Here is a 9970-nt window from a genome sequence, read left to right on the forward strand (position 1 = left end):
AGTCTCACTGTGTTGCCCAGGCTGGAGTGCAGTGGCACAATCTCAGCTCACTGCAACCTCTGCCTCCCAGGTTCAAGTGATTCTCCTGCCGAAGCCTCCTGAGTAACTGGGATTACAGGTGCGCACCCCATGCCTGGCTAATTTTTGTATTTTTAGTAGAGAGGAGTTTTTGCCATATTGGCCAGGCTCGTCTCAAACTCCTGGCCTCAAGTGGTTCACCCACCTCATCCTCCCAAAGTGCTGGGATTACAGGTGTGAGCCACCACACCCAGCCTGCTTCAAACTCCTGACCTCAAGTGATCTGCCCACCTTGGCCTCCCAAAGTGCTGGGATTATAGGCATGAGCCACCAGGCCTGGCCTCACTGGGTTTTTAGTAACATACCTGTAGGCCCAGTTTGTGCAGCCAGGGGAACCACTGTGTCCCCCTGCTGTGTGTCACAGGTGTTCTGCAAGGTGTTAAATGGCTTTTCATGGGTAAAAAAAATTCAAATAAGTTTGGGGAACACTGGGCTTAAGCAAAGTCCGTTTTTTCACTTGCAGGCCTTCTCAGAGCCTTTAGTATGCCTGTTCATGCATTCCTTCAAACACTTTTTATTGAGCATGTTCCGAGTGCCAGGTGCATTGTACAGGGTGGTAAAGATACAGTGGGGAGCAAGGTTATGGTCTTTGACCCTGTGGAGTGGAGCTCTGTCCAAAGCTATGGTTCGCAGCACTGATCACACATTAGAATCACTGTAACGGGGGGCGGTGGGGAATGGTGGCTCATGCTTGTAATCCCAGCACTTTGGGAGGCCAAGGCAGGTGGATCACTTGAGCACAGGAGTTCGAGACCAGCCTGGCCAAAATGGTGAAAACCCATCTCTACAAAAAAATACAAAAATTAGTCAAGCGTAGTGGCACACACCTGTGATCCCAGCTACTCGGGAGGCTGAGGCATGAGAATCACTTGAGCCCAGGAGGCAGAGGTTGCAGTGAGCGGAGATTGTGCCACTGCACTCCAGCCTGGGTGACAGAGGGAGACCCTGCTCAAAAAAAAAAAAACAAGAATCCCTGAGGAGACTCTGAGTAACTTCAGATGCTGGGAGCCACCCACAAAGATTTTGATTCAGTTGGTCTCCAGTGGGGTCGGGGCACCTGTCTTTTTCAAAAGTTCCCCCAAGTGATTATAATACATGGCCAGGGTTGAGAGCCACAGGTCTTGAGGGAAAGATGAGGGATAAAATGACAGCTGCGATCATCCTGTGCAGGTGACGTGAGGGTGCAGTGAGGACAAGGAGCAGGGACTGTCACTGTCTGGGGGGGAGGGAAGCCTCAATCCAGGAAGGGAGATTTTAGCTGAAATCTGACAGATGAGCGTGCATTACCTAGTTGGGATGGGGTGCGGGTATGGGAGACATCCCGGTGAAGGTGACAGCCTGTATTAGAAAGCCCTTGAACGGCGAGAAAGGGGCACATGATAAGATTGGAGTTTGGGGCCAAATAATCCAGGGTGCCTGGCGACTTCATCTCTCTGAGCCTCAGTTTCTTTGTCAGTAAAGAACATGATATTTGGGAATGATATTTGTACATCTAGAGGGTTCCTCTGAGACCAGGGAAGGAACACAGAATGGGAAGCCCTGGGAGGGTTTTTAGTGGGATTGTGAAATAATCAAATACAGCCGGCCCTCCATATTCATGGGGGGGTTGGTTTCAAGACCCCATGGATACGAGAATATGCAGCTACTCAAGTCCCTCGTATAAAATAGCTAGGACAGTCAGCCCTTTGTATCTGTGGGTTTTGGTCCACAACCCAAGGTTGGTTGAATCCTTAAATATGGATGCCGGACTGTACGTGTTTTATTATTATTTATTTACTTACTTATTTATTGAGAAAGCATCTCACTCTGTCACCCAGGCTGGAGTGCAGTGGCGTGATCTTAACTCACTGCAACCTCTACCTCCTGGGCTCAAGCTGTCCTCCCACCTCAGCCTCCCCACTAGCTGGGACTACGGGTGCGTGCCACCATGCCTGGCTAATTTTTTAATTTTCTGTAGAGACAGGTTCTTCCTATGTTGCCCAGGCTGGTCTTGAACTCCTGGGCTCAAGGGATCTGCCCACCTTGGCCTCTCAAAGTGCTGGGATTATAGGCGTGAGCCACCATAGCTGGTCTTTTATATATTTTAAAACATATTTCCTGGAGCCAATTGCAATGGCACACGCCTATAATCCCAGCTACTCAGGAGGCTGAGGTGGGAGGATCACTTGAGCCCAGGAGTTTGAGGCTGTAGTGAACTATGATCGCACTACTCCAGCCGGGCAACAGAGTGAGACTCCTGTCTCTCCCTGTGTATAATGGTCTCGTATAATAGATGATATGAGATTAAGTGTGAAAACAGTGGAAAATTTCCACCAGAGCCTCCCTCCTGCTGCCATTTTGGACTGAGTGACATCTGACATACATTTATTAAGCACCTACTATGTGCCTTGGGTTGTGGGGTCCAGAGAATGAATGAAGCCCAGCCCATTTTCAGTAAGCTCATGGTATATCTGGAGTCTCTTAGTGGTCTGTGGAGGTGCCTGCAGGGTGAGAGAAGGAGGGAGTGGCTCTTTGTCCTCCCTACTCCCCAACACATGCACATCGAGCACATCAGCTCCGCTTGCATCTGTGGTGTGGACTGAGTTTGCGATGCAGTGATTCCACTTCAAAAGAGGATGAACCCTCGGCTGGGCACGGTGGCTCCTGCCTGTAATCCCAGCACTTTGGGAGACTGAGGCGGGCAAATCACCTGAGGTCAGGAGTTCGATACCAGCCTGGCCAACATGATAAAACTCTATCTCTACTAAAAATACAAAAATTTGCCAGGCATGATGGTGAGTGCCTGTAGTCCCAGCTACTTGGGAGGCTGAGGCAGGAGAATCACTTGAACCCGGGAGGCAGAGGTTGCAGTGAGCCAAGATCGCGCCACTGCACTCCAGCCTGGGTGGCAGAGCGAGACTCTGTCTCAAAAGGAAAAAAGAAAGAAAAGAGGATGAACCTAAGAATAGAAAGGTGGTATCCAGAACTTGGTGTTCGTGGGAAACGGCACCCAATACTGGGCTCTCCATTCCTGCAGGCCTAACTCCGGGCTCTCTGCTCTGCCAGCAGTGGCTCTGCAGGAGCCACAGAATCCTTTGCCTGATTCCAACCCAAGAGGCCCTTGCTTGGAACTAGAGAAAGCAATTTGGCCTCACAGGTCTTCCATAGGAATTAGAGATAACAGTTGCCACGTATTGAGAACCTATTATTGCAAAACGTATTTTAAATTTAACACCCCCACCCCCAGGAATTCTATTCAGGAATAAAGGCCCATTGTTCAGGTAAGAAAGCTGAGTGCAGAGGTGTAAGGCCCCTAGAACAGGTGGAGCTGGAGCTTGAATGTGGGCCTCCCAGCTAAGTCTTCTTCGCATTACTCTCTGCCGCCCACCCAATGTCAGCTGTGACCAAGGCTGGCCCCTCTGGGGAACTGGGGGACATTGAACTTGAAGACTGCAGAGCCAGGGGTCCTTGGGATCCCGAGGTAATTCTAGAATCATAGAATTCTGTGCACCCTTTTCAATGAAATGTGCTGGTTACTAAAATGGGCTCTAGAGAGAGTCGGCCTGGGTTCGAATCTCCCCTGCTCCATCCCTTACCAGCTCTGTGACTCTGGACAAGTTACTTTCTCTCTCTGAGCCTCCATTTCTTTATCCGTAAAGTGGGAATATCAGTAGGACCTAATTCCAGGGTTGATGGGAGGATTTAGTAAGTTAATCAATGCAAAACACTCAGAAGACTATCTGACACATAGTAGGTTTCAATAAAGGTTATGACCTATTGTTATTAATATTATTTGTATTAGTTCCTAGGACTGCCGTAACAAAGTACCGTACCCCGAGGGGAGGGGCTTAAACAACAGAAATTTCTTTTAACAAATTCTGGAGGCTGGAAGGCTGAGATCAGGGTATCAGCAGGGTTGGTTCCTTCTGAGGCCTCTCTCCTTGGCTTGTGGATGGCCATCTTCTCCCTGGGTGTTTACATGGTCTACTGTCTGTACCTGTCTGTGTCCTAATCTCTTCCTCTTTTTTTTTTTTCCTTTTGAGACAGTCTCTCTGTCGCCCAGGCTAGAGTGCAGTGGTGAGGCCTTGACTCACTGCAGCCTCAACCTCCTGGGCTCAAGTGATCCTCCCACCTCAGCCTCCTGAGTAGCTGGGACTACAGGCGTGTACCACCATGCCTGGCTAATTTATCCCTATTTCTTGTAAAGATGGGGTCTCCCTATGTTGCCCAGGCTGGTTTTGAACAACTGGGCTCAAGTGATCCCACCTCTGACTCCCAAAGTGCAGGGATTACAGGCATGAGCCACTGCATCAGCCCTAACCTCTTCTTATAGGGACAGCAGTCACACTGGATTGGGACCCACTCCAATGACTTCGTTTTAACTTCATTGCCTCGTACAGACCCTGTCTTTAAACAGGGTCACATTCTGAGATTCTGGGAGGAAGGACTTTATGTGAATTTGAGGAGGGACACAGCTCAACCCATAACATAATTGATATTATTGGTTCCCATCCTCCTCTGGAGTAAGGTCTTTTCCATCTGCCTGACTTCCTGGGGTTTTTCTCCCCTTGTCACCCAGAAACCGCAGCCAGACGCTCAGCTCTGAGGCGAGTGTGGATGAAGGCGGCGTCTTTGAGAGTCTGAAGGCAGAGGCGGCCTCCCCACCAGCGCTCTTCTCGGGCTTATCAGGAAGCCTCCCCACCAGCTCGTTCCCCTCCAGCCTGGTGCTGGGCTCCTCCGCTGGCGGTGGGGACGTGTTCATCCAGATGCCCGCATCCAGGGAGGAAGGAGGGGGCCGGGGCGAGGGGGGTGCCTACCACCACCGCCAGCCCCACCACCACTTCCACCACGGCGGCCACCGTGGGGGCTCCCTGCTGCAGCACGTGGGTGGGGAGCACCGGGGGCACTCGGAGGAGGGAGGTGACGAGCAGCCTGGGACGCCTGCCCCTGCCCTGTCCGAGCTGAAGGCTGTGATCTGCTGGCTCCAGAAAGGACTCCCCTTCATCCTGATCCTCCTGGCCAAACTGTGCTTCCAGCATAAGCTCGGTGAGTTCTGGGGGCATGGGTGTCCTGGCCATGGGCTTCAACACGCAGGCTGCCTGCAGCCTGTGGGGTGGGGGCTCCTCCTCTGAAGCCCAGGGAGAGACAGTAGAGACCAACATGGGCTTCAGAGTGTGGGATTCTGAGTCAGACCTGGGTTCAAATCCTGGCTGACTAGCTGTGTGACTTTGGGCAAGTCACTTGGCTTCTCTGAGCCTATTTCCTCATCTGTCTAGTGGGAGTTATGATAGAAACTTCCTTGCTAGTTGGCTAGTGTGAAGGAGTCCTGTGTAATAACTCAAACTGCTGGAGTCTGCACCCTAGCTCTGTCCCCTCCTAGCTGTGTGATGCTAGGTGCATTATTTAACCTCTCTGTGCCTCAGTTTCATCATCTGTAAAGTGGAGGTATGATTTTATATTCTTCATGGGATAACAGTGATGTTAAATTTGAGTTAATGTGTATAAAACACATTATTATATATATAAGCTAGAGTGCAGTGGTGCAGGTCTCAGCTCACTGCAGCCTTCACTCACTGCAACTTTTGCCTCCCAAGTTCAAGCGATCCTCCCACCTCAGCCTCCTGAGTAGCTGGGACTACAGGCATGTGCTACCACGCCCGGCTAAATGTAAAATTTTTTGTAGAGTCAAAGTCTTACTATATCAGCCTCCCAAAGTGCTGGGATTACAGGTACAAGCCACTGCCCCAGCCTACTATATTTATTATCCACACACATTAAAATATTTAACATAGAGGCTGGCATATAGCAAATGATGAATAAATACTACCTACTGTTATTATTAGGAAATAATATAATGGTTAATAAAGTGCTCAGCCTCCTATCTAACACATAGTCAACAGTCAGTAATTGGCCTCTAGTATACTGTTTTTCGTTTGTTTGTTTTGACATGGAATTTTGCTCTTGTTGCCTTGGCTGGAATGCAAGGGTGCAACCTCTACTCACTGCAACCTCTGCCTCCCAGGTTCAAGCAATTCTCCTGCCTCAGCCTCCCAAGTGGCTGGGATTACAGGCAACAGCCACCACGCCTAGCTAATTTTTGTATTTTTTAGTAGGGACAGGGTTTCACCATGTTGGCCAGGTCTCGAACTCCTGACCTCAGGTGTTCTGTCCGCTTCAGCCTCCCAAAGTGCTGGGATTATAGGCGTGAGCCACTGTGCCTGGCCTAGTGTACCGTTATTGTTATCATTAATGTTACTTACTGTTTTTTTGTTTGTTTGTTTTTGTTTTTGAGATGGAGTCTCACTCTGTCACCAGGATGGAGTACAGTGGCGTGATCTCAGCTCACTGCAAACCTCCGCCCTCTGAGTTCAAGCGATTCTCAGCCCTAACCTCAAGTGATCCACCTGCCTTGGCCTCTCAAAGTGCTGGGATTACGGGCGTGAACCACCACACCCGGCTTACTTATTAGATCATGGTGTTGCTGTGCCCCGGCTGGCTTATAGGCTGTTGTTTTAGTACTGCAGTAGGAGTGATGGTAAGAATTATCTTGTGGGCTACTATTTTCCATGAGAAAATATCAGGCAGGTGCAGTGGCTCGTACCTATAATCCTAACACTTTGCGAGGCCAAGGCGGGAGGATCGCTTGACGCCAGGAGTTCAAGACCAGCCTGGGAAACATAGTGAGACCCTATCTCTACTAAAAAAAAAAAAAAAAAGAAAAAGAGAGAGAGAAAGCCTCGAGAGGAGATGAGACCATTCTTTATTTCTTATTTTCTTCTCTCTGGGATTCCTCCACCTTCCTTGCAGGGGTGCTGTCCTATCAGCCCCACCCTTTCTATTCCTAGAAGTGAAAGCTGGCATGTTCCCCATTACCCTGAATTCTGGCATCACAGCTAAGTTTTGTTTCGTGAGTATGGTCGTTTTCTTTTTCACTTGGCAGGTTTTTTTTTTTTTGGTTGTTATATTTTAATCACAGAGAAGAGCACCAAAAAGGATTATGGGGCTACTCATTCTTGTTTTATGTGCTTATAGTGAAGAAATACCGCTTCTACAAAGTAGATCTGGAAAAATAGCTGGAGTGCACATACCTATTAAAAGAGTAAGTGAGGCCGAGCACAGTGGCTCACGCCTGTAATCCCAGCACATTGGGAGGCTGAGTTGGGCAGATCACTTGAGGTCAGGAGTTTGAGCCCAGCCTGGCCAACATGGTGAAACCCCATCTCTACTAAAAATACAAAAATTAGCTGGGTGTGGTGGCAGGCACCTGTAATCCCAGCTACTCGGGAGGCTGAGGCACAAGAATCACTTGAAATCAGGAGGTGGAGGCTGCAGTGAACTGAAATTGCACCACTGCACTCCAGCCTGGACAACAGAGTGTGACAGTGTCAGATAGATAGATAGATAGATAGATAGATAGATAGATAGATAGATAGATAGATAGATAGATAGATAGATAGATAGGGTGAGCATCAGGTGAAAGAGGAATCCTGTCTGCAAATAACAAAAAGCAGGACTCAAAAATCATTATTCCAAGAGAATTCCAAGATTGTAGCTTGGCAAACAGTGGCCAATTACATGACTGGTGGAAGAAAATTCAATTCCGTTATGCCATCTGCCTGGGTCATGTTTGTCTGTTAGCTGGGATTTTTTTTTTTCTCATTGAACATTAAACTTGAATTCCTTATGGTGCTGTGAGTTCTTTCTTTCTTTCTTTCTTTTTTTTTTTTTTTAAGACAGAGTCTTGCTCTGTTGCCCAGGCTGGAGTACAGTGGTGTGATCTCGACTCACTGCCTCCTCATCCTGGGTTCAAGCAATTCTTGTGCCTCAGCCTCCTGAGTAGCTGTGACTACAGGCGTGTCCACCATGTCCAGCTAATTTTTGTATTTTTAGTAGAGATGTGATTTCACCATGTTGGCCAGGCTGGTGTCAAACTCCTGATCTCAAGTGATCTGGCTACCTCGGCCTCCCAAAGTGCTGGGATTACAAGCGTGAGCCACTGTGCCCAAGCTGTGAGTTTTTTCAATGTATGCTTTTATCACAAATTCTATATGATTCTATCAGACTCTTTTTGGAAGTAGAAATAATAAGAGGCATCATTTACTAACTGCTAGGGATTATGATCTAGAAGCTTTATCCCTCCATGAGGTATAAGTAATGTTATTGCTGTGTCCATTTTACAGATGAGGAAACTAGGGCTCAGAGAGGTGCAGTGACTTGCCCAAGCTCACACAGAGAGGGAGTGGCAGAGCTGGGAATTGAACCCAGCCCTTACCAGACTGCACAGCCCATCCCCTTAGCCAGTGCTATAAAGTATCCCCACAGGGACCTAAATCCTGTCCCTAAGTCAGAATGACTCAGAATTCCCAGAGATTTAGATGGCAGCCCAAATCCCCCAGAAGTGGGATTTTTTTTTTTTTTAATTTTACTCTCTCTCTCCTATCAACTCCAAGGGGCCTAGGGATGTGTCTTTTCCCTCATGTTGCTCAGCACCCAGGCTAGGCCTGGTGAGTCTAAGTGGGTGACGTCAGGCCCTTCTCTGTCCCACAGGCATCGCTGTGTGCATTGGGATGGCTAGCACCTTCGCCTATGCCAACTCCACGCTCCGAGAACAGGTCTCTCTGAAGGTGAGTCACCTGCCAACCTAGTTTCCTGTGGCTGCTGCAACAAATAGCCACAAGCCAGGCGCAACCTTCCCGCTAAGTCTCCAAAGTCCATTGTATCATTCTTATGCCTTTGCGTCCTCATAGCTTAGCTCCCACATACCAGTGAGAACATACGATGTTTGGTTTTCCATTCCTGAGTTGCTTCACTTAGAATAATAGTTTCCAACCTCATCCAGGTCACTGCAAATGCTGTTAATTCATTCCTTTTTATGGCTGTGTAGTATTCCATCATATATGTGTATATATGTGTGTGTATATATACATATATATATGTGTATGTGTGTATATATACACACATATATGATGGAATATATATATACACACACACACACCACAATTTCTTTATGTACTTGATTGATGGGCATTTGGGTTGATTCCAAGATTTTGCTATTGTGAATTGTGCTGCTATAAACATGCGTGTGCAAGTATCTTTTTTGAATAATGATTTATTTTCCTCTGGGTAGATGCATAACAGCAGGATTGCTGGATCAAATGGTAGCTCTACTTTTAGTTCTTTAAAGAATCTCCACACTGTTTTCCATAGCGGTTGTACTAGTTTACATTCCCACCAGCAGTGTACAAGTGTTCCCTGTCTACCACATTTACACTAGCATTTATTGTTTTTTGATTTTTTGATTACAGCCATTCTTGCAGGAGTGAGGTGCTATCACATTGTGGTTTTGATTTGCATTTCCCTGATCATGAGTGATGTTGAGCATTTTTTCACATTTTTGTTGGCCATTTGTGTATCTTCTTTTGAGAATTGTCTGTTCATGTCCTTAGCCCACTTTTTGATGGGATTGTCTGTTTTTTTTCTTGCTGATTTGTTTTGAGTTCATTGTAGATTCTGGATAATAGTCCCTTGTCAGATGTACAGATTGTGAAGATTTTTCTCCCACTCTGTGGGTCGTCTGTTTACCCTGCTGACTGTTCCTTTTGCCGTGCAAAAGCTCTTTAGTTTAATTAGGTCCCAGCTATTTATCTTTGTCTTTATTGCATTTCCTTTTGGGTTCTTGGTCATGACATCCTTGCCTAAGCCAATGTCTAGAAGGGTTTTTCCAATGTTATCTTCTAGAATTTTTATAGTTTCAGGTCCTAGGTTTAAATCCTTAATCTATCTTGAGTTGGTTTTTGTATAAGGTGAGAGATGAGGATCCAGTTTCATTCTCCTCATGTGGCTAGCCAATGATCCCAGCACCATTTGTCGAAAAGGGTGTCGTTTCCCCACTTTATGTTTCTGTTATGTTCAG

General features: G+C 47.3%; 1 protein-coding gene across 1 annotated transcript in view; it reads left to right on the forward strand.

Moving 5' to 3' along the window:
* Positions 1–9970, forward strand: part of RNFT2 (ring finger protein, transmembrane 2) — a 126837-nt gene that overhangs the window by 14696 nt on the left and 102171 nt on the right. Inside the window, exons 2-3 of the mRNA XM_011964395.1 lie at positions 4637–5103; positions 8605–8681. Coding sequence (XP_011819785.1) covers positions 4637–5103; positions 8605–8681 — 544 coding nt within the window. The remainder of the gene's footprint in view (positions 1–4636; positions 5104–8604; positions 8682–9970) is intronic.

The sequence above is a fragment of the Mandrillus leucophaeus genome, unplaced genomic scaffold (genome assembly GCF_000951045.1).
Source record: "Mandrillus leucophaeus isolate KB7577 unplaced genomic scaffold, Mleu.le_1.0 Scaffold7, whole genome shotgun sequence".
In the NCBI taxonomy this organism is placed as follows: domain Eukaryota; kingdom Metazoa; phylum Chordata; class Mammalia; order Primates; family Cercopithecidae; genus Mandrillus; species Mandrillus leucophaeus.